The 25,670-nt window shown below is 34.3% G+C and overlaps 1 protein-coding gene across 1 annotated transcript; it reads left to right on the forward strand.

Moving 5' to 3' along the window:
* Positions 1–3,792: 3,792 nt before the first annotated feature.
* Positions 3,793–23,662, forward strand: LOC143076314 (uncharacterized). Its single transcript, XM_076252036.1, has 5 exons — positions 3,793–4,243; positions 5,740–5,934; positions 6,954–7,074; positions 19,061–19,222; positions 22,196–23,662. Exons 1-5 carry the CDS (start codon positions 3,828–3,830, stop codon positions 22,400–22,402), a joined length of 1,101 nt encoding a protein of 366 aa, XP_076108151.1. The 5' UTR covers positions 3,793–3,827; the 3' UTR covers positions 22,403–23,662.
* The last annotated feature ends 2,008 nt before the right edge of the window (positions 23,663–25,670 follow it).

Below are 25,670 nucleotides of genomic sequence, written 5' to 3' on the forward strand. Positions count from 1 at the left end.
ATGCCAATTTTAAATTTCAAAATCTCATATACTTATACATTTATATATAAAGACTTTAAGTAAAATATAAAAAGTCTATTAGGACTATAGGAGGTAATATACCCAAAGACTGACAGTTTCGTATAAAAAAACTAGGGGTGTTTCCTAGATAAAATCTAATAATAGCACTAACTAATAGGATATCTGTATTATGGAGCGCCCGAATGTCAAAAAACGGCTGATTTGAAGAAAAAATGCTTCCCCAAGAACGTTACGGTAGCATTTTGAACCCTTGAATCCCCTAATTACAGGTATATCCTATATATCCTAAGAAAGGTATTAGAAGGGGAACAAAACCTATATAGTGAATATAGTGCACAGATCCGATGTAAGGGGTATTGGAGCGGCCGAATACCCCAAACGGCCGAACCTAATAAATAAGCCCTTCAACAAGCAAGACCCTTAAACTGCATCTGTGCACTATATTCTGTCATCACTATATAGGTTTTGTTCCCCCTTCTATTACCTTTCTTAGGATATATAGGATATACCTGTAATTAGGGGATTCAAGGGTTCAAAACTCGATCGTATCATGCTTGTCGACGTATTTTTTATTAGGTTCGGCCGTTTTGGTATTCGGCCGCTCCAATACCCCTTAAAACGGATCTGTGCACTATATTCACTATATAGGTTATGTTCCACCTTCTATTACCTTTCTTAGGATATATAGGATATACCTGTAATTAGGTGATTCCAGGGTTCACAACTCGATCATATATTAACATGCTTGTTGACGTATTTTGTATTAGGTTCGGCCGATTTTGGTCATCGGCCGTTTTTGGTATTCGGCCACTCGAATATCCCTTAAATCGGATCTGTGCACTATATTCACTATATATAGGTTTTGTTCCCCCTTCTATTACCTTTCTTAGGATATATAGGATATACCTGTAATTATGGGATTCAATGGGTTCAAAATTCGATCGTAACATGCTTGTTGACGTATTTTTTATTATTTTATTATCTCCTATTTTATTTAATTTTTTTTTTTTTTTTTGGGGGGGGGGGGGGGCTATTTTTAGATTTTTCTTCAGAAAAAACACCCCTAGGATATTATACGAAACTTTCGATATTTATTTATAATAGCTTTTTCATATTTTTCATTTTTTTTATGCATATATAATGTGTAAACATGCGAGTATATTAAATTGGAAAATGAAACTAAGATAAGAATTATTGGTGGCACATTAACACATACGGTACTAGTAATAATTATTTTGCCCTTCACTGTGTACCGTTCAGCCGATGGATTTAATTTGATGTGGACATCCGATAAAATAATGTTGGCGAAAACGAATGCTCACTTAAAAATTATTAATTTCACAAAACAGACCAACTTTTGAATAAACTTATTTTAAAACGTTACCGATTCAAAATTTTAATTAGATCTTTAAATATTGTTTTTATTGGTATTGATATTGATTTTTATTATCCATAAATTAAACTATATAGTATTATCGTATACATGACTTATAGTTGTTCATGTTTGTGTCATTTTGGTCTCTTGTGGGCGGTTGTCTCATTGACAATCATTCCACATCTTCTTCTTTTTTTTATATTTCATGGATCTAATCAATCTGTCGATTCCTATATCTTGGAATTGCACAGGTCATATTTTTCTCAGACTGTTTATGCCGTCTTTACTCTAAATCAATGTTGAATGACTGTGTACTGATTGATAATCAGTTAAGTCGTAGATGTATGATTTTTTTTAATAGTTAGTATTGGCTCTGAACTAGCTGACAGTAACTGCGAGTACTCTCAGTTTGTACTAAGTGGCTTTTTGTAGTTGGGATGTACAAGTATCCGGCCACGTTCACTCTATGGTTTTGTTATATGTATATATATTTCTATTTGTATCCATCCTATGAGTTGCAGCCTTTTATCACTGATTTTTGTCGTTGGTTTTTATGTTGTTCTGTTTTACCACTGTCCGAGGTTAGGAGAGGGTTGGGATCCCGCTAACATGTTTAACACTGCCACATTATGTATGCATGTGTCTGACCTACGCCAGGAGCCTGTAATTCAGTGGTTGTTTTTTTTTTTCCCGCTGTGTTACATATATTTGTTTTTGTGCATTTTCTGTGTACATTAATTAGGTCGTTAGTATTTAGTGACTTTATATGCTGTATAAGCTTTGCTGGTTAATTGTTGGAGGCCGTACGGTTACCTGTAGCTGTTAATTTCTGTGTCATTGTGGTCTCTTGTGAACAGTTGTGTCATTGTGAATGAGACCACTTCTTATTTTTATATATACCATCAGATATTTCAGTTATTCAATTTGAATAAACTTGAATAGTGAATAGTGCAAAAAAACACAGTTCACTATTCATTAATTTTGAATAGTGAAAAGTGAAAAGTGAATAGTGAACGTACTTCAGCCCGGTAACGGCACAAGGGTTTTTCGGAAAACGGCGTCAGGGCAGAAGGGCGCGGCTGGGGGCACCCAGGGCGCGGCGCCCTTCTATTTTGGGCTAACAAGACCACTGTCTCTTATATGTGAAATGCATTTCCAAACACAACCAACATGACCTAGCCACAATTTCAAATTGTTAGCATCCAGGAAGTGCCAACTAGGCATGCCCAGTCAATATTGTGTAATTCCTGCAATGTTCTGGCAAACATATAGAATGGTCAAAGTTTTCTGCAATCTTGCGGCAAACATATTGAATGGTCAAAGTTTTCTGCAATCTTGCGGCAAACATTCTTTATTATTTTAAACTTTCTGGCAATCTTACGGCAAACATTGATGTTTCTGCAAACTTCCCGCAATTAAGCTTGCAGCAATGTTTGCCGGAAGTTTGCAGCGGCAAACATCTGCAAACACTATTTTCTGTGTTCCTGCAAACTTGTTGTTTGCCGCAAGCTTGCAGCAAGTCTGCTGCAAGTTTGCGGCAAACAATTCAGTTTCATAAGGGAAGTCCTTTCTTAAATATATCACTGGATTGCAATTTTGAGTCTTGTGTTAAAATACTTTTAAAGTTTCTAGTCAAACGTGATTATTATAATAAGAAAGATCATTAGAGAGAAAGTAAAAGAGGAACCGTAATGATATATTTTTTTTCAAAATTTCTTATTCGTGCATGAAATAATTGATGGTTTTGATCAGTCTTAAATGACTGTTATTTAATTTTTCCTGTTAAATCAACATTCAAACAGTTATATTTTCAACAATTATAGAAATTAATCTTCTGTCACATATTTGCAATATAACAGGTGCATGAGGTGAAGCTGGTCACAAGTCAGCCAGTGAGTCAGCCCTGTAAAAACTTTTTCTGTTCAAGATTTAGAAACGAAACGAAAAGCCGTTAAGCTTGTAGCTGAAAAATAATTTGTAGTAACTCACTTCTTCATTAGCCGTCTCAAACTACACCTACAGCCCGTAAATTCATCATGTGTAAATAGTTTTATCTTAATATTTAAAAATAATAAATTAAAAATATGCACTACCACTATGTAATTTTTTTTTTTTTTTTTTTTTTTTTTTTTTACTATCACAAATTTGTTATATTTCACTATATCTTCACAAAGCAATGCGCAGTACAAGTGACGTAAACTTCAACGTGTTGAAGGCGGTCATTATATAGTAGAAGTAGAAGAAGTAGAGGTAGGTTTTCAGTAGGCATAATATTAACTGTACTAGTACCAGCGCACCGGCTCACAAGTTGTGTTATAATATCAAATAGCGTCTTAAATTAGACAAGTTTTTTCAAAAGCTGGTACTTGTTGATATTTACACCTGTGTATTATCTCCCTTTTTATGGCGCGTGTTTACAATAACAATCACAATGGCAAATATTGGTACGAAAAGGAAAGAAGATGGTGACAGGGATCAAAATTCATCCTTTAATTGTAAAAAGAAACAACTGTCATCCTCCCTGATGGACAAGGAGGATCTAGATGTCATTGGAGTTTTCTACGACACAGAAGTCACAGCGGTGACCGATTTATTAAAGCTGCTCAAAAATAGGAAAAGTAGAACGTCATTCCCAGAGGTTGCCCAATATTTTATTGACTTAACAGATGAACACTTGAAATTTTCCCTTGATTTAGACAATATTCCTACTTTAGACGAGGAATCTGCACCGGCTATTGAGGAAAGAGAGTTGGTAGAGTACCTTGAGGAAGATTCCTTGAACTTAGAAAAGTTTCGTTTGAATGAAATGAAGAAATGGGACTATGAGAAAGATGCTCTAAAACTTGTGCAAGTACATACATGTTATTGCTTAAGGAAATGTATCATGCACAGAATCTATGACAGTTCACAAATTATCAAATGGCCCCAATTTTCTACCAACTTGTCCCACTAATGAAAGGGGGGTCTCATTGGGGGGTTCTGATCCCATATCCCGCTTACTGTTTTGTCAGATTCCCCGTATCCCATTCTACACTATGGACGTAAGCAATTCTCAATTTTTATTTTAAATTTCCGGTGTCCCGCTAGACTTTCATGACTTCATTTCCTGTTTTCACCTGTCACGCTTACAAAAAATTGCCAATCCCATGTAACACTTAGACCAAAATGAGACCCACATGAAAAAGACTACATGCCATTGAAATAAGGGTACCTTCATGACAAATAACAGGTCACTTTGGTTATTATACACCTCAATCACCAATCAGGAGAGAGTATATGTGTTTATGACTTCAATTTTAAATTGACAACTGCACATTATTTAAATTAAAGTAAACCTATTGATGTAAAATTAATACAAACAAAACTTTTTACAAATAATTCAGCTGAGGCACCATATTTCACTTACAAAACAATGCCAAAAAAAATCAGGAAGTGCATATATCAATATTTTTACAAATCAATTAACATGTGGCAGCTAATTCACTAGAATATACATGTAACTATGGCAACACTTATCAAACTTCTGCCAACCCAATTTTCTTTGGACAGTAGTAATGGTAGTGGGCATAGATCATACCGTGGACCCGTCATTGGACCTGGACCAAAGATGTCCACCCAATGCCAAGGTCATGCTGTGGTAGGTCTACTCTTGAACAAAACTGTCCACCCAATGCCCATGCAAATGACCACATGGGCTGTATTGTATGTATAATTTTAAGTAAACATGAGGCTCAAGTCCAAATAATTCAAAACTTTATTTCAGAAGAAGAGTCACTTAGACATGTATGTGATTACTTGTACATACCTATTTTGTTCACACGCAGAGTATATGATCAAAGATGTAAATCATCTATGCACAACATTATATTTTCAATAGAAACATACCCGTGAAAAACTTGAAAATACTAGACTTGGAAAATCAAAATCAAGTTGTTTAGTCTGTTGGTAGAAAAGAAAGGATATGTGATGTCAAGCCATGACAAAATCAGTATGATCTATGCACAGCAAAAAAAAAACCAAAAAGCACTTTTATTGCTGTTCTTCATCTCAAAGTCATGTTGAGGCCTTGAACACTGAGCAAAAATTATATGACAGTGTCACCCCACTGCAAGTTTAAGACAAACCCTAGCACCTGTTTCACCTTTAAGTGTAGAAATCTTTGCAAACTCAACATAACACCAATTTGGCAAAACTAAATTGAAGAAAATACAGCCATAGAATAATATTATTAAGATAAATTTAGAAAAAAAAATCAAACATTTTCTATTATGATTTTGTGTGACAAAATTTGTTTGTCATAAATTGATTCTCACTAAACCACGTTTATCTTTTTTCGATTACAGACTTTTTTCTGAATGGATATCTTCGGCAAAGAAATTCATTGAACTTACACGAATTATGATTAGTCAGTCGATTTTGTGCAGAATGGAAAACAATGAGCCACCTTCATCAAAGACAGTTGTTAATGAAGATGTAGGCGAAAACATATTTAGTGATATATTTACAAGATTTACAGAAATATTTTTTCTACTTCCTGTGTAGGTATATGCATTAATTAACTGAAAAGCAAAATGTATGTGATTATGGCAATACTGGGTAATTTCTCATGGGAAGAAAGTTATAAACCAGATATAATTAATAAATTGAGAATGGAAATGGGTAATGTGTCAAAGAGACAACAGCCCGATCAAAGAGTAGACAATAGCTGAAGGCAACTAATGGGTCTTCAATGCAGCGAGAAACTCCTGAATCTATAGACATTCTTCAAAGGCTCCTAGCTTGAGACAGATGCAATATACATGTATGACAAACAAAAATGTAAACTAGTTCAGTGATAATGGACATCTACCATTGTCTACTAAACTCCAAAATATACACAAGAAACTAAAATCAAAAATCATACAGGACTAATAAAGGCGAAAGGCTTCTGACTTGAGAAAGACGCAAAATGTGGAGGAGTTAAACATGATTTTTGAGATCTCACCCCCCCTCTACCTCTGTTATATTCCTGACTTGAAACAGACATTTTCTTATTTAGAAAGTGGTAGATTGAACCTTGTTTTATAGCACTAAACCTCTCACTTGCATGACAGTCACATCAAATTCCATTATATTGACAACGATGTGTGAACAAAACAAACAGACACATTGGGTAAAAATGTCAAAACCAGGGGCACAGCAGCCAACATTGTGAATGTCAATGCATGTTGTGCTTTAATCTTTACTCACAATTAAAACCAAAAAATATTTAACAAAGAAGCACAAAAAGGCATATAAATTTTAAAAACAGCCACATTAATTGCTTTCTAATTTTGTGTTTCATTGATGTATGTTAAACCAACCCATAAAGGATTAGAAGATTTTAAGTACTGGTACATGTTTTTTTCTAATTCATTATGAAGTAAATATAAGCATGAAACTCAATCATATGATGCATCAGAATAGTCGGTTCAAAAGTAAAAGATGAGTTCGTGTTCATGTATGTATGTCATGTATGAATGGTCTCAATTTTATGGTTTATTTATTGTTTTTTTATTTCCTTTTTGTCTTTTTACAGTACTGGTAGAAGAAAGTCAGTTTGGATGGATGACAAAATAGTTGGAAGTATAAATAACACTCGTTATTATGAATATATTCCCAGAGGTGCTCCCAACCCAGTCCTATTGATGTTTTGTGAGGTACATTTGTTTTTAAGTTTTGTTGCTTTCATACAAAAAGAACTGAACCACTAAACATTTTAAAAACAGTTGAAATACAATTTTCATATTTTCACATTTACTGTTCCAGGCTTAAAATACTGGATTGTTCAAACAATTTATTTTTAGCTCACCTGGCCTAAAAGGCCAAGTGAGCTTTTCTCATCACTTGGCGTCCGTCATTGTCGGGCGTCGTCCGTCGTCGTCGTTAACTTTTACAAAAATCTTCTCCTCTGAAACTACTGGGCCAAATTAAACCAAACTTGGCCACAATCATCATTGGGGTATCTAGTTTAAAAAATGTGTCCGGTGACCCGGCCAACCATCCAAGGTGGCCGCCATGGCTAAAAATAGAACATAGGGGAAAAATGCAGTTTTTGGCTTATAACTCAAAAACCAAAGCATTTAGAGCAAATCTGACATTGGGTAGAATTGTTAAACAGGTGAAGATCTATCTGCCCTAAAATTTTCAGATGAATCGGATAACCCGTTGTTGGGTTGCTGCCCCTGAATTAGTAATTTTAAGGAAATTTTGCTGTTTTTGGTTATTATCTTGAATATTATTATAGATAAAGATAAACAGTAAACAGCAATAATGTTCAGTAAAGTAAGATTTACAAATAAGTCAACACGACTGAAATGGTCAGTTGACCCCTTTAAGAGTTATTGCCCTTTATAGTCAATTTTTAACCATTTTTAGCTCACCTGGCCCGAAGGGCCAAGTGAGCTTTTCTCATCACTTGGCGTCCGGCGTCCGTCGGCGTCCGGCGTCCTGCGTCCGTCGTCGTTAACTTTTACAAAAATCTTCTCCTCTGAAACTGTTGGGCCAAATTAATCCAAACTTGGCCATAATCATCATTGGGGTATCTAGTTTAGAAATTGTGTGGCGTGACCCCGCCAACCAACCAAGATGGCCGCCACGGCTAAAAATAGAACATAGGGGTAAAATGCAGTTTTTGGCTTATAACTCAAAAACCAAAGCATTTAGAGCAAATCTGACATGGGGTAAAAATGTTCATCAGGTGAAGATCTATCTGCCCTGAAATTTTCAGATGAATCAGACAACCAGTTGTTGGGTTGCTGCCCCTAAATTGGTAATTTTAAGGAAATTTTGCTGTTTTTGGTTATTATCTTGAATATTAGTATAGATAGAGATAAACTGTAAACAGCAATAATGTTCAGCAAAGTAAGATTTACAAATAAGTTAACATGACGGAAATGGTCAAATGACCCCTTTAAGGTGGCTCACCCCAATAGTGACCCCCGGTAGATTTTTTTTATTTTCACTTATTTTGTAGATTTTTTTATGCTGAATCCAAAAATGCAAAGAAAAAAGGGGGTCACCAGGCTCGTTTCCCCCTCAAATTGAAGCGAAGTATGCGATTTTGACCCTTTTTACAAACATGTCCACCCTTACAACAATAACGGTTACATCAAATTCAAAGAGATTTAAAACCAAGTCAGTATGATTTTTATGTGAAAAAACATTAGAATTTGAAATGAAAACCTTTACCGTTGTTGTTTTTGACTTAAAAATCCTTTTATTTTCAGATTTATGTCTAAATTTTGCATTTTCTAATTTCAGTTTAAGGCAAAAAATATTGATTGAATCGATTTTTCGTAAAATTTTCCCGGTAGATTTTTTTTAAAAACAGATATGTCAAAGCTATGAACTTTTTGAGCATTTTAAGGTAAAATAAAATGGGGGTCACCAGGCTTTTAAAAAAGTTACGAGCTTTTGTTTAACCCCTCTACCCCATAAGGTCTGATTTCAATGCACTCCATTAATTACTTAATTGTGAATTCTTTATTGATTGCTTTAATAAAATAATGTGTGTAATTATATCAATAAACGATGGCTGAATATAAATGTGGTTATCATATGACTGTTTTTTATGAAGAAGCGAAATTTTGATTATTTAGGTGAAATACGGTAATTTTGTCTGGCGCGAGTTGCTTCCCTCTAATTTGGCGCCATTATCGGAGCAGAGGAATTTCAAGGTCGCCATTGCCGAGCAGCATACTACATTGATAAATACGACCATGTACATGCATAACAGACATTGTGGCGAATATACATCGATGAAGGTAGAGTCCTTACATAAGAAAACATATATTTCGATATTTTAGGCAGCCAAATGTTACCAGTATCACGAAATATACAAACTTGGGGGCTGTCTCAAAGTACTCGCTACTGTTGAAAATCACGGCGACTGAGACCTTGCACGGGCTCAATTTCTGCTCCATGTTTAATCGTTATAGCTGGTATCGTATTTATGTGTTTATCTTAGTCTTTTTACCCTTTACTGACAAGTTGTAAACATGTCTGGCCCGTTTTGAAAGATATCCGTGAGCAAACGGAGGAAGAGGAGGGGATGACATCTATAGTACATTGTAGCTACTATGAAGCACCACAACTGTCATTTTTACGCTACTGTTATTGTCAATGAATTAGTCTTTTTTAATCATCATTTGTTAAATCTAATTTCGTAGCCAAGTTACAATGAGATAGGGTCATATGTATCATGTGTATGTGGGGTACCCCATAACTTTCCTCGGGGAGTTTCGACTCCCTTGCCCCAACTATATTTCCCTTCCTTTTTACCCTAATATTTTCTCCTCTTACTTCAATACTTCCATCTCTTTGTTCCAAGACAAAATGAAAATGACAAAATGTATTTCCAAGATAACCCTTTTCTCTGATCCCTCATTTCCCTGTCTCCTTATACCCCTGTCCACCACATCAAATAATCAATTAAGGTTCTCAAGGGGTTTGATTGACTTGTTTGTTGTTTGAGAATATGACATAATTGGCCTAATTTGTAAATGATAACCCTTACAGTAGGAGGCAATACATCTTTTAAACATGTACAGAGTGTGGGCATAAGTATTTGTCACTAAAGATTTTTAGCTGTATATATATATTGTATTTAAAACTATATTAAAAAAATATATTTTGGGGTCATTTTGGATTGATTTTAAGCAACCTGGTACCGATAGAAGCATTATTGTCAGAGGTTTGAATATTGTGGTTTTATTCTTTTTTAGTCTCATTTTCATTTTTTTCTGTTAAGAAATTCGCAATATAATCAATCAAATTAAATTATTAAAAAATATTTTATGCGTTCTCATGGAAGAACAAAAACACATAAAACAAACCTTTTATCAAATAAACACATCAGAGGCGGATTTAGGGGTGGCCAGGGGGCCTCCCCCCCCCCCCTTTTTTGAAAAAAAATTTGGTTGCTTATATCGGGAATCATTGAAGCGTGACTGGAGCGGGCCCACTATTAGGTCAGTCAGTTGGCCCCCACTTATGAAAAATTCTGGATCCGCCACTGCACATATTAAAATAGACCATTCTACTTCTTTGAAGGTCTCGTAGATACAAATTGAATCCAACCATACATTTTTAAATGCACATAAAATATTTTTTTGAAGTAATGTGTTGTTATATGAAATATTAACACGATATTCATGTAGCAAAAAATGCATGTGACAAATACTTTTGCCCAGGTACTGTATTTTGAGTCAAAAATGAGTGTTGCTTTGTGAATAGTATTTTTTTAATAAATACAAAAATTGTGTATCCTATATATTCAGAACAGGGTACAAAAAAAGCCTCAGCATAATTTTTTCATTAGGACTCAGCTGCATTTTCAAAATTGAAGGCAGCCGAACAGCAAGAAGTCTTTATTCAACCTATAGGAGCAAAATCACTATTTACACTTGTTGTGCATGTAATTATATTTTGTTTGCCCATTATTGATCACAACAAATTCTTCATTATTTTTATACCATAGTGGCAGGAGCATTAAGTTAAATTACCCTTGCATTGTCAGTCTTATCAAACTTGCATGTACTTCCAAAATTTGATTTCTGTTCTCTAACTTCAGTTTGCCTCTACCAATGTTATTAAACTAAATTAAATTCACAATTAATGCATATACATTGTATATTATTCTTGTTACCAACAAACACACATGAAGTTTGAATTTTTGGTGGGGTTGCTTTTACTTTTCTAGAGTTACGCCCTTTTTCAAATTTAAAAAAAATGCTAAATTTGTGTTCCTTTCTTTAACACAAGTTTGCTTTATCCAAATGTTGTGATACTTAAATGCAATGCTTACTACAATACAACTCAGATTAGGTACAAATTTGGGTGGTGTCACTCTTTTCATTCTTTATATGCAAGCGGCTGCTCATCTATGGACACATTCCCCATTATGAACTAGTCTACATCTATATACTTTTGAATGTCAAAAATTGTTGATTTTCTGACAGAATTACTCTGATATTTAATTTCAGGCTCCAAGTACATTTGTACATGTACATGCAAATGGAAGGAGTGATCTTGGAATGTTCAACTTTACTTGGAAACTATTTGCACAGTACTGACAGAATTTCATGAGAAGCCAGTATCCTCTAGTCTTGCAACCGGAAACTATGTGTAAAGTGCTGAAACTTAAGAACAACATTCTACATGTATATGCAATATGTGTTGCCACAATCCACTTGAGGAGCAGAGATCAACTGTAAATTGGAACTACATGTATATGCTTTAGTGCTGTCAAAATCATTAAAAAAATGCAGTCAAAAGGACCTACATGTACTTCACCAACTTGTCCCAATAATGAATAAAGATCATATATATATATATTGAGTCTTATAAAAAAAAACAGTGAAGGAGAATAAAAATAATGAAAATATAGAGCTGATCAGCTAATGATTGTTCATGTACATGATGTATAAATGGCAACAATTCTTACATGTATACTAGAACATTTAAATTAACAATATTAATACATGTTTTAAATATTTGATCTCACTGAGACATTTGAGGAATAAAATCAACAACATTTCAAAAATTTGATTTAGTTGAGCCTTTTTTAAGCCCGTTTTCAGGATGTAATATGATATATCATTGACTGTCAGTCGTCAACATGGTTGACATATACTCATGTAATAAATACTAAAAGGTACATGTAGTAGATAAACCATTTGTGTGCAATAGTTTACAATTCTGTCAATTACAATGCATCATTGACCACATAATCATTTGTATGGTTCATTGATCAACAGTAAGTCATCTTCATGTATATTTGGTGGACGTTAAGCAACCAAAAATCAATCAATCATGTATATTTGGTGTATTAAATGTTTTATAACAAATTAAAATGTCAAATATGAGGATGTAGTATGATTGTAAATGAGACACAAGAGACCAAACAACACAGAATTACTATACATGTAGGTCACCATACAGACCTCAACAATGAGTAAAACCTATTCTGCATAGTTGGTTTTAAAGGCTTCGAAATGACAAATGAACAATTAAAACGATTCAAATGAGAAAACTAATCCTTGATTTATGTACAAAATAACTAATAAAAAACAAAAATGTCTCTTGCAGGGGTTATATAAACTCAACCTCATTTTCATGGATGTGTCTATTTCTTGAATTCTTAATAATTATGTTGCAAAATATTTGGTTGATGGGATGATTGTTAGAGAGTCTGACATAGAGTGCGGACTCATTGGTTGATAATATTGTGAATAACTGTAGCCGGTCCCACTCTGGCAGTCAGTCCCCACATTGTCACTGGAGGAATAAGATAAGAAAACAAATGGTATAAGAACTAGAGGCTCTAAAGAGCCTGTGTCGCTCACCTTGGTCTATGTGAATATTAAACAAAGGAGGCAGATGGATTCATGACAAAATTGTGTTTTGGTGATGGTGATGTTTTTGTACATCTTACTTTACTAAACAGTCTTGCTGCTTAAAATTACCTCTATCTATAATGAACTTGGCCCAGTAGTTTCAGTGGAAAATGTTAATAAAAATTTACAAATTTTATGAAAATTGTTAAAAATTGACTATAAAGGACAATAACTCCTTAGGGGGTCAAATTGACCATTTCGGTCATGTTGACTTATTTGTCAATCTTACTTTGCTGACTGAACATTATTGCTGTTTACAGTTTATCTCTTTCTATAATAATATTCAACATAAAAACCAAAAACAGCAAAAATTCCTTAAAAATTGCCGATTCAGGGGCAGCAACCCAACAACAGGTTGTCTGATTCCTCTGAAAATTTCAGGGCAGATAGATTTAGACCTGATAAACAATTTTACCACCTGTCAGATTTGCTCTAAATGCTTTGGTTTTTGAGTTATAAGCCAAAAACTGCATTTTACCCGTATGTTCTATTTTTAGCTGTGGCAGCCATCTTGATTTGATGGCCAGGTCACTGGACACATTTTTTAAACTAGATACCCCAAAAATGATTGTGGCCAAGTTTGGATTAATTTTGCCCCGTAGTTTCAGAGGAGAAGATTTTTGTAAATGATAACCAAGATTTACGAAAAATGGTTAAAAATTGACAATAAAGGGCAATAACTCCTAAAGGGGTCAATTAACCATTTCGGTTATATTGACTTATTTGTAAAACTTACTTTGCTGAACATTATTGCTGTTTACAGTTTATCTCTATCTATAATAATATTCAAGATAATAACCAAAAACAGCAAAATTTCCTTAACATTGCCAATTCAGGGGCAGCAACCCAACACCGGGCTGTGTGATTCATCTGAAAATTTCAGGGCAGATAGATCTTGACCTGATAAACAATTTACACATGTCAGATTTGCCTTTAAATGCTTTGGTTTTTGAGTTGCAAGCCAAAACTGCATTTTACCCCTATGTTCTATTTTTAGCAATGGCGGCCATCTTGGTCGGTTGGCCGGGTCACGCCGCACATTTTTTAAACTAGATACCCAAATGATGATTGTGGACAAGTTTGGTTTAATTTGACCCAGTAGTTTCAGAGGAAAACTTAACAACGACGACGAACGACGACGGACGCAAAGTGATGGGAAAAGCTCACGTGGCCCTCGGGCCAAGTGAGCTAAAAAAAGATGAATCATTATTTTCTGTCGATATGCACATCTACATAGTATGCCCTTATTATCTAAAAAGGTTTCAGAAATTCTGTTTTGCGGTTTGAGAGGGGTTGTGATGAGAAACTGTTACAGTACTATGTTGCAGCAAATAAGTTCATTGGGTCATAACTCCTAGAAAAAAAAAATGAATCGTAATTTCCTATTGACGTGCACATCTACATAGTATGACCTTATTATCTAAAAAGGTTTCATGAAATTCTGTTTGAGAGGAGTTATGTTGACAAGAAACAAGACTGACTGACGGACCGTGGTCAAAAACATTATACCCTTTGCAACTTCGTTTCGTTGTGTATAAAAATAGGAAGATTGGGTATCATTGTTTATGAGGCAACTCTAAACCGGAGACCAATTTACATAGAAGATAACAATTATGTCCCCATACAATTACCAATAGACTTGCTACATGTCCCTTCCTAATGTTTTTTCTTCTTTTTTTCAATTTTGCCCCTTTAATAGTTTTACTGCTATAACTAGGAGATTACAATTATACTGACATCTGCAAGGGCAATCAGTAGGCTAGCACTTATCAGTAAACATATAAATTAGTAAGAGAAAAATAATAGAAAGGGAATTGTAGCAAGTCTAAATTACCAATAAAACCACATACCACATAGTCAAACAAATAAAAGTCCCAGAAATAACTATTTTGTATTTATTGCACATAATGAATATTTAATTTGTTCATACTGAATGGTCACTGGCAAATATTTCAAACATAATACGGATGAGAACATATAGAAAAGTATCAATTATGAAAGTTATGCAAAGTTAGAGGAGCTAAATATATGGACTGCCATATTGTTGTTGTGCTGGTAAGAAAATGAATGGACAATTATGCTTGGTTCATGTTTAGGCAAATTTCCCCCTTTTGACATTACGAGGCTTCGTATGTATCCATCCAGCTGCTTGTCAGAATAGTCATATTCTATGTTAACCATACGATTTGAAAATAAGCAGATGTAGTATGATTGCCAATGAAACAATTAACTATCCACTTGAGTTCAAATTTGAAATTCAATATAGTAAATAATAAAACATCATCTTCTTTTATCATCACGCATAGATTAGTTATACATTTCTTTGCCACAGTAAGATCAAAGACCGTTAAATCCGTGTTCACAAACAAAATTGTCATTCACATTTGTTTGCCGCAATGACATCACTCCACTATAATTATTTTCATCATCAAGAACTTTCCTTATTACCTTACCTTTTAAAAAAGCATGTCAAAAATTGAAGATAGTCTAAGAAGTTAAAATTTGCCCGGCTAATATAGCGTTCCTGTGTACTGGGCGGAGTTTAAAAATTACAATCAAAACTTTTCCTGAACCTAGTAGTAGTATAGATTATTTTATACATAAAGTCTTTAGTATAGTGTTTGTGACTGCCCGACACGCTGTGGGTGTTCCTAGAAAAATCCCGACATAGTAACCAAACATTTTGCGGTTCTCCGCAAAGCATGCAGTATTGAGGAATTATATCATAGGTCGGAATACTAGTCCTGTCCCGGTTACTTTTGACAGGGGAGGGTTCCGGGGGTTGGAACCCCCTTTTTTGGACGATTAATGCCTTTGAATGGGAAAATATAGTTGGAACACCCCCCTTTTTGTCCTGGATTGTGAACCCCATTTTAAAACAGATGATTTTAGGGCTCATTATTGATAAGGTAAACAAATTTTTAAATGAAAATATTAGGTGTGCCTTTCAAGTATTAAGTCTGTTAGAAAATTGGCATGTTCAAATTTGTTTGGGGAAAAATAAAAAATATTTAACTATAATTAACAAAATTTTGCAGTGTGAAAATATATCGCATAATCGGGAATAATTTAACTCCTAAAAATAACTGGAAATAAAGATATTTAAGACATTTATGACAGAAACAAACTGTTATAAAATTATAAAACACCAAACGGATAGCTTGATAAATACCCGCCCCGATGCCTTTAACGCATACGATACGGGTTTTACCAGTTTTTGAAAGCTGTACGATGACATGCAATTGTTTACATCGCTATCATTTGTTTAAAGTTAATCATTGCGTCATGGGCAAAACATTTTCAAAAATAAATCTCCAAGACATCATTTAATATTCAACCGATATTTAAGTAAATTCATAATATGGTACGAACGTACCCAAGGGGCGACCGTGTAAGATGAGAATGCGTTTTTGGAACGAAGCTGCACCGTTGACGTCATACATGTGACTTTGTCAGTATTTATATATTCTTTTTTATGTTAATATGCTTAAATCACGTATATTTCTCCCCTTTTAAACTTTATGCGAAAAATGAAGAAAGCACTCTGAATTTCTGACCGTTCTTATTTCCTGTTTTGAAGAACGTTTTGCATCACTTGTTTACATCGTCAAGGGTGCTTTCATACACGCCCGCGTTCCAAGGTCGTCAACGCTATTTTTGAGAAGACCCCTGAAAGCGACCGTTTCCAAGGCACTCGTCCTAAGAAACATGCGTTAAAATATGCGCATTGTTAAAGGGCCGAGCCACCTTAAGAGTAATTGCCCTTTATAGTCAATTTTTAACCATTTTTTGTAGATCTTAGTTATCTTTTACAAAAATCTTCTCCTCTGAAACTACTTGGCCAAATTTAACCAAACTTGGCCACAATCATCTTTTGGGTTAGTAGTTTGAAAAATGTGTCCGGTGACCCAGCCATCCAACCAAGATGGCAGCCATGGCTAAAAATAGAACATGGGTAAAATGCAGTTTTTGGCTTATAACTCAAAAACCAAAGCATTTAGAGCAAATCTGACAAGGGGTAAAATTGTTTATTAGGTCAACATTTATCTGCTCTGAAATTTTCAGATGAATCGGACAACCCGTTATTGGGTTGCTGACCCTGAATTGGTAATTTTAAGGAAATTTTGCTGTTTTTGGTCATTATCTTGAATATTATTATTGATAGAGATAAACTGTAAACAACAATAATGTTCAGCAAAGTAAGATTTACAAATAAGTCAACATGACCGAAATGGTCAATTGACCCCCTTAGGAGTTATTGTTCTTTATAGTCAATTTTTAACAATTTTCATAAAATTTGTAAATTTTTACTAACATTTTCACTGAAACTAATGGGCCAAGTTCATTATAGATAGAGATAATTTTAAGCAGCAAGAATGTTCAGTAAAGTAAGATGTACAAACACATCACCATCACCAAAACACAATTTTGTCATGAATCCATCTGCTTCCTTTAATATTCACATAGACCAAGGTGAGCGACACAGGCTCTTTAGAGCCTCTAGTTTTATGCCCCCATCCTCACTGGAGGGGGACAAAAAGTGTTATCCTAGTCTCACGCTGAAATTGATTTATATAACTTAAATACAATATTTATTAAAACAAAACTCTCGGATCAAGTTTAAATTTGTGTGACATTCCTTTTTGCATTTTCGAGTAATGCCCCCATGTAAAATTAAATAGAGGAGGTGGCAATCATCTAGGTGCTATGAACACATAGTCCATATATTTTTATGCCCCATTTATGGGCATTATGTTTTCTGGTCTGTGCGTCCGTCCGTCCGTCCGTCTGTTCGTTCGTTCCTCCGTTCGTCCGTTCGTCCGTTCGTCCGTCTGTCCCATGTCAGGTTAAAGTTTTTGGTCGAGGTAGTTTTTGATGAAGTTGAAGTCCAATCAACTTGAAACTTAGTATATATGTTCTGTATGATATGATCTTTCTAATTTTAATTCCAAATTAGAGATTTAACCCCATTTTCACGGTCCACTGAACATAGAAAATGATAGTGCGGATGGGGCATCCGTGTACTGGGGACACATTCTTGTTTCTGGATCTTATGAAAACTACTTTAGGAAATGGATATATACAATTTTAAATGAAGTGTGTTATCTGTTCAAAACTAGACAAAGGTAAATCTCCATTGATATCATAACACATGTGTCTGTCAATCACAATTTGATGGATTTGACATTTACCTAGTCAAAGATTACTCTGATGTCCAACAGCTGTTTTGCCAGACAAGCTGGGGTCGTAGGACATCAGAGCTCGTCCCATATCAAAAAGATGATATTTGCCCGTCCAAAATAGATGCACTGCTCCGTTGCTACTAGGGCTGACTGACTGCCTTGGAATTATATAAACCAGGCATCAATCTGTTCATTATTCATTTATCTCTTCATTTATGTAAGTTTCACCTACCTGCCACCCTTTATTTTCTCATATTTAGACAGTTTTTACAGTGACTGATCAATTCAGACATTTTTACTTTTATTTTCAAATGCATATGGACTTCAAGTTACCAGAGATTTGCGACCTCGAGACTCAAACATGCAAATAATTATGCTTCTTTCACCTCCTTTATAGGAGATCCATATTTAACATTTAGTAGCCAACCACGATTTTTCACCTCCTTTACAGGACATCGGTATTAAGCATTTAGTGCTAACCACATTAACAATGAGAAGCTCTCGGACATTTTGATTACTTGCATCGAAAATGAAAGAGGTGTTAGATTTTGGTCATTTGCATAAATCATCACTTTTTTTTCTCGTGGTCACGTGATAATCTTTTAAACGAAAGTCAAAATGCAGAAATTGATGGGTCACTGTGAAAACTGTCTAAATATGAGAAAATAAAGGGTGGCAGGTAGGTGAAACTTACATAAATGAAGAGATAAATGAATAATGAACAGATTGATGCCTGATTTATATAATTCCAAGGCAGTCAGTTGGCCCTAGTAGCAACGGAGCAGTGCATCTATTTTGGACGGGCAAATATCTACTTTTTGATATGGGACGAGCTCTGACGTCCCACGGCCCCAGCTTGGTTCGCAAAACAGACGTTGGACGTCAGAGTAATCTCGGACTAACATTTACCATTCAAGAGTTGTGTCCCTTTTATTAAGGTACAGGAATAAATTTCTTTTCAAAAATACTGCAGATAGAAATTAGGGAAGAGTTATTATTCATCCATTGTTTCATATAATTCTGCAATAGTCAAAATTATATTTATTTAATATATATTTCTGCAGGTGAAGAGATTTCAAGTTCAGGAATCTGAAGATACTGACACTTGGATAAATAGAAAACTGCCAAAGACAGTGTTGGAACAAGTAGGGGCAGAGCTTGTTGCTGAATGTTTTAGTTCTGCATTTCTACCAAATGTCCTTGCAATTATATGTATGAGAACTGAGGTAAGTACATGTTCTTTTGTTGACTTGGGTGAACCGTCCTATTTTCTCGGGTTTAAAGATATTTTAAAGTCTTTGCAAAAAAAAGGGTCCTGGTGGTCTTGGTGTAAGTAGTTTATCTACTGTATCACTTAAGCATTATAAAAATTGATAACAACTAGAGAGAAAGGGTGAATAGAAGAAATGATTTACACATCAAGATATACAAAGAAGCTACAAGACAGAAAAAGTTGGTTGACACCTTATAGGAGTTGTTTCCCTTGATTTCAGATATATTGCCATTTTCTTTATAGAAAGAGAAAAAGTGTAAATATTGAAATAGCCATTACTTAAATTGGTGTTTTGTTAATCACTTATTCAAGTAACATTGTGTCCACAAATGTTGGAAGTAAGAGTTGTCTTTCTTTAAAAATTAATTATTTAAGTTGTAGAAATAGATCACTAGATTAAGTGATTTAATTTTATTGTACTTTAAATATACAATACTAATGATCCAGGTCCTATTTATATTGCTAAAATTCTCAGAACCAACATCTGTGTTGATAGGGTGACTAATCATTTCAGGTGATCATAACCTTGTACCATGGTGTACTGAATCTGGGATAATGACATGAAAATCACTTGTATTGATCATACCTCTCTTTTATTAAACAAAATCACTTCTTTAAGTATGATTATTTAAATTACCCCCACTAATTTCAACACCCTGAACAGTGAAATTTTGATTGGGAACAGTTAAATTTTATTACATAATCTGCAAGATGAAACCTAGAATTTTACAGGAAAATCTGTTTTATTTATAAGAAAGTACCAGTTACAGCAAAATAATTGCATCGAAGACATAAACAAACCTTGCTATTTAGAAAGAAGAAAAAGTGTGCATTTTTTTCCAATTTTTCTAATAACAGTCTGGGGTACTACTTGTACAAGTTATCTTTAATTACTTGAAGAAGTAATATTAATATACTTATATAAGTAAATTTGTAGGATACTTATACAAGTGAATTTTATTTACTTGCATAGGTAAAACAAAATATTGGCTGAGTTATGTCCTTAGATATTCAGATTTGTTTTCTTGTTGAAGTAAAAAAGTCATCCTATCTTCTTTAATTGAATTCTTATGATTTCTTTGCTCTAATAGAATTTTAAATTATCTGCCCTTTGCAAATGTCTTTACTAATCATTTACTAAGGCTTTTCTACCTCAGGCATAGATAACCTTAGCTGTATTTGGCAAAACTTTTAGGAATTTTGGTCCTCAATGCTCTTCAACTTCATACTTCATTTTGCCTTTTAAACTTTTTTGGATTCGAGCATCACTGATGAGTCTTTTGTAGACGAGACGCGCGTCTGGCGTATATACAAAATTTCGTCCTGGTATCTATGATGAGTTTATCAAGTGTAATTTCATGGACAATGAAAATCCCATTTGTCTGTTATCTTCAGAAAACTGCTCATTTACAAGCCCCCAAGGAGCAATTTTTGAAGGCCTTGTGCAAATACTTAATGTCTGTGTCATTTTGGTCTCTTGTGGACAGTTGTCTCATTGGCAATCTTACCACATCTTCTTTTTTATATTAAGATCTTTACGCAATCAGTTTCTTTGTTGAATTAATGAGAAGAAACATTGAACTCTTATAACAAAAATTGAGCAAAGCTGGGAAAAATCATTAAAGGCATGAATTGACATCTCAAACTTGAGGACCTTTGTGGGATTGTAAGAAAAATTTACTTATATACAAGTAAATTTTTGAGAAAATTAAGAGGAGATTATTTAAACATTATTTATTTACTTGTGTATAAGTGTATATTTTTGCTTCACTTCTTCAAGTAAATAAAAATAACTTGTACAAGTAGTACCCCTGACTGAATAATAAGATATGATCTAAATCTTTATGTTTAAAATTTTGGTAAAACTACAAAATTATAACTTGTGACAAAATTACAAATTTGCTACTTAAATAAGTGATTTTTATACGACCGCTTAACTTCGTCGTCAGAGTCGTCCGAAGACAGATTGTTTCCGGATAATAACTTTAGTATAAGTTAATAGAAATCAATAAAATTTTAACACAATGTTTATAACCACAAAAGGAAGATTGGGATTAATTTTGGGGGTTATGGTCCCAAAGGTTTAGGAATAAGGGGCCCAAAACAAGCATTTATCTAGTTTCAGGACAATAAGTTGTGTATAAGTATTTCAATTGCTCTGATCATGCTGAAATTGTACCACAATGTTAATACTATGAGTAGAAGGTTAGGATTTAATTCAAGGGTAATGGGACAAACAGTCTAGGAATTAAGGGCCAAAACAAGCATTTTTCTAGTTTCCAAACAATAACTAGTGTGTTAGGGTATGGATCTGTCTGACATTGTTCCACAAGGTTAAATATAACAAAGGGAAGGCTGGGTTTCAGTTTGGGGTTAATTTCCCCAAACATGTGGGAATAAGGGGCCAAAAAAGGGACAAAAAGAAGTATGTTTTCTGGTTAAAGGCAATATAGACAATTTAAAAGCAGTGTGAGGGAGGTTATCCCAATTCCATTTAAAGAATACTGTTTACAATTATTCTCGTTTCAGATTTCAGAAATTAAAAAGAAAATTTCTTCAAATATTTTTTTTTGAGGGGACAGCATAGTGAACTGCTCAAAAAATTAAGTTCATTAGACCACAGTCATTCTGTGTCATAAACCTATGCTGTGTCAACTATTTAATCACAATCCAAATTCAGAGCTGTATCCAGCTTGAATGTTGTGTCCATACTTGCCCCAACTGTTCAGTGTTAGACTTCTGTGGTCGTGTAAAGCTCTGCCCTGTGGAGCATCTGGTTAAATTGTAGGTCAATGTTAAATGTTACTGTGTAAACATGATTGTGAGGTTGTTATTACTTCATGCAGTGCCCAGTTTAGTTTATTATTTTATTGAGGAACCATGCAGATTGTTTTACACACTGACAGAAACTTGAATTCTCTTTCAGGTTATATTTGTTTACCTATCCATAGCATCTGACCATGTGAAGGCAATTCGGAACAAAGAGGAAATAGGAAACCAGAAAGCTTGCATTCATTACACAGAAACATTTGATATAATGAAAAGGGAGGACAGAAAACAAATAAATGAATTGTTGTTTTGGCTTGGATGTGTTCAGAAGGGCAATCTGCATAGATATTATTTGAAGCAATAATAAAGAAGTTTCTAGTTGTTCCTTAAAGATGGAAATATGTGATTATTTCCTCAAACAGGGTTAAATTTACTTTTGCAGTTAGAATAAAGCAAATTGTCACCATAGCCAAGGTCACTAGCCACAGATGACCTACAACACAATGTATCATGCATGGTTGGTACAGAAATGTTATACAATGAAGTCTGCATGATTTTGGAAGATTTATTGACAATAAATGAAATTTAGTCAATTTCATCTTTATCAGCACTTTGATGGGAGGACATGATTCCATGCATCCATGGACAGCTAAACATTTTTAGCAGAAAGATTTGTGAGTCTGTAAATTACTTTACAGCTTTTGATGATTTACTCCTTCAAAACAAAACACATAAAGGGATTTCAATGCCATTTTTATACAATGATAAACTTTAATTAATGGCTATCTGGAGCATTTAATGCTACATGTTATTACATATTAGTTAGACTGCACTTTACGTAAAATTAATACATGTTTTTTTAGCATGTTTAGTGAAAAAACATTTAGTTATATTGCATAACCCTTAAAATTTATGAGTTTTCATTTGACTTGAGATCTTTGACCACATAGCTTTACAGGAACTTGGATCTATCTTTTAACAAAGGCCTAAAATAAAATATTGTTTGTTTCCCCAATCCAGACCAACTCTGGAAAAACAGTGCTACTAATAAAATGTTATTGTCAAAACTAAGTCGAAAATTATTTTATTCATTTCATATTTTCAGGCTTGACGCATCATCTGATACTATGATACTATTCAGGCTCTTTGGAAAAAAATAAAATTATTCCCTACCTATAGCTACCTACCCACACCTGGCTTGGCAGGGTCAGGATTGGGGAAACAAACAATATATTAATTTAGGCCAAATCAGGCAAATGTCTAGTAAGTGAACTGCATTTTTATTTTGTTGACATGTTTGACTGATAAGATCAACCTCATATGCTCCTAGTCAGCATTACATATTGACAAAATTTGCAATTCTATTACATTTTTGTAAGTGTTTTTGACAACCTTGCATGCCATTATTATCCACTTAATGGATTAATTTCTACCAATACAAAATTTAAAAGCAGATACATAGGCATGTAAACTATGCAAAACATTCAAAGTCAATATACGGTTGAGCTAAATAATCCCCATGGAATTTATATATGCCAATGCTTATGCATCTACATATCAAACAAGTAATTCACTTGAACTGACCTTATTTCAAAATAATACATGTTAAACTCATATTAATTAACTGTACTGCAGACCTGTTATTGTATTGTAATGAGCTACAATTTATGACTTAGAGCAGCAGCAAACAATCAAAACAATATCTGATACAAAAAATCAATAATACATGCAGATGAGGAACATTTTATTCATTTACCTGATAATCAAAAATTATTTAATATATTAAACCTTGCTTCCTTTAGACATGTTAGGATTATTGGCTTCTTTATTAAAAGTTCATTAGAACTGAGGACAGAGGTCTTATTGTAACATGGATATTGAATATTATGAATATTATAATATTATAAATTTATTACTTATGGTTTTGTGTATTATATCGTCGTTGTCGTCAACTTTTTACATTTTGAACTTCTTCTAGAGAACCACTGAATGGAACGAAACCAAACATAGCGTGAATGTTCCTTATGAGGTGCTGACCAAGTGTTGTTACTTTGTAGTCGATCCATAATCCAAGATGGCCGCCAGCGGGGGACTAAGTTTAACATAGGACCCTATGGGAAATACATACAGATGTCTTCTTTTAGAGAACCACTGAATGCAATGAAACCAAACATGGCATGAATGTTCCTTATGAGGTGCTGACAAAGTGTTGTTACTTTGTAGCCGATCCATCATCCAAGATGGCCACCAGCAGGGGACTTAGTTTAACATAGGACCCTATGGGAAATACATATAAATGTCCTCTTTTAGAGAACCACTGAATGGATTGAAACCAAACATAGCATGAATGCTCCTTATGAGATGCTGACCAAGTGTTGTTACTTTGTGGTCGATCCATCATCCAAGATGGCCGCTAGGGGGGACTTAGTTTAACATGGGACCCTATAGGAAATACATACAAATGTCTTCTTTTAGAGAACCACCAAATAAAATGAAACCAAACATAGCATGAATGTTCCTGATGAGATGCTGACCAAGTGTTGTTACTTTGTGGTCGATCCATCATCCAAGATGGCTGCCAGGGGGGACTTAGTTTAACATGGGACCCTATAGGAAATACATACAGATGTTTTCTTTTAGAGAACCACTGAATGGAATGAAACCAAACATGGCATGAATGTTCCTTATGAGGTGCTGACAAAGTGTTGTTACTTTGTAGCCGATCCATCATCCAAGATGGCCGCCAGCAGGGGACTTAGTTTAACATAGGACCCTATGGGAAATACATACAAGTGTCCTCTTTTAGAGAACCACTGAATGGATTGAAACCAAACATAGCATGAATGCTCCTTATGAGATATTGACCAAGTGTTGTTACTTTGTGGTCGATCCATCATCCAAGATGGCCGCCAGGGGGGGACTAAGTTTAACATGGGACCCTATAGGAAATACATACAAATGTCTTCTTTTAGAGAACCACTGAATAGGATGAAACCAAACATAGCATGAATGTTCCTGATGAGATGCTGACCAAGTGTTGTTACTTTGTAGCTGATCCATCATCAAAGATGGCCGCCAGCGGGGGGACTCTGTTAAACACAGTACCCTATGGGTAATACATACAAATGTCTTCTGTTAGAAAAGCACTTAATGGAATGAAATAAAACATGGCATGTATGTTCCTTATGAGGTGCTGACCAAGTGTTGTTACTTTGTACCCGATCCATTATCCAAGATGGCCGCCAGACGAGGGCTTAGTTTAACATGGTTCCCTATAAGAAATAAATCTTCTTTAAGAGAACTACTGAATAAAATAAAACCAAGCATAACAATATTAAACCAAATTTGACCTATAACATCATTATAAGTATCTATTACAATTTTTTATATTTTTTAATATTATTCCAAAATCCCAAATAGAATCAGGTGAATGACACAGGCTCTTGAGAGCCTCTAGTTTGATTTTATTGTTTATTGTTTGTTTAAATTTGTATTGCCACAAACATTGTCATGATACTTTAAATGTTTAATGACAATTAATAAAATTATGATAATACTTTAGATATTTGGATGATATATTGCAATTCGTTTTCAATAATAACAACTTCAGTCTGTACTCAAGAAAATTATCC

Source organism: Mytilus galloprovincialis, chromosome 5, assembly GCF_965363235.1.
Source record: "Mytilus galloprovincialis chromosome 5, xbMytGall1.hap1.1, whole genome shotgun sequence".
In the NCBI taxonomy this organism is placed as follows: domain Eukaryota; kingdom Metazoa; phylum Mollusca; class Bivalvia; order Mytilida; family Mytilidae; genus Mytilus; species Mytilus galloprovincialis.

Bases quoted from the DNA above. Each gene is read 5' to 3' on its own strand.
- LOC143076314 (XM_076252036.1), top strand. From the start codon at position 3,828: ATGGCAAATATTGGTACGAAAAGGAAAGAAGATGGTGACAGGGATCAA. The intron at 4,244-5,739 runs GCAAGTACATAC...TTTCGATTACAG, and splicing joins AAAGATGCTCTAAAACTTGT to ACTTTTTTCTGAATGGATAT. The intron at 19,223-22,195 runs GTAAGTACATGT...ATTCTCTTTCAG, and splicing joins TTATATGTATGAGAACTGAG to GTTATATTTGTTTACCTATC.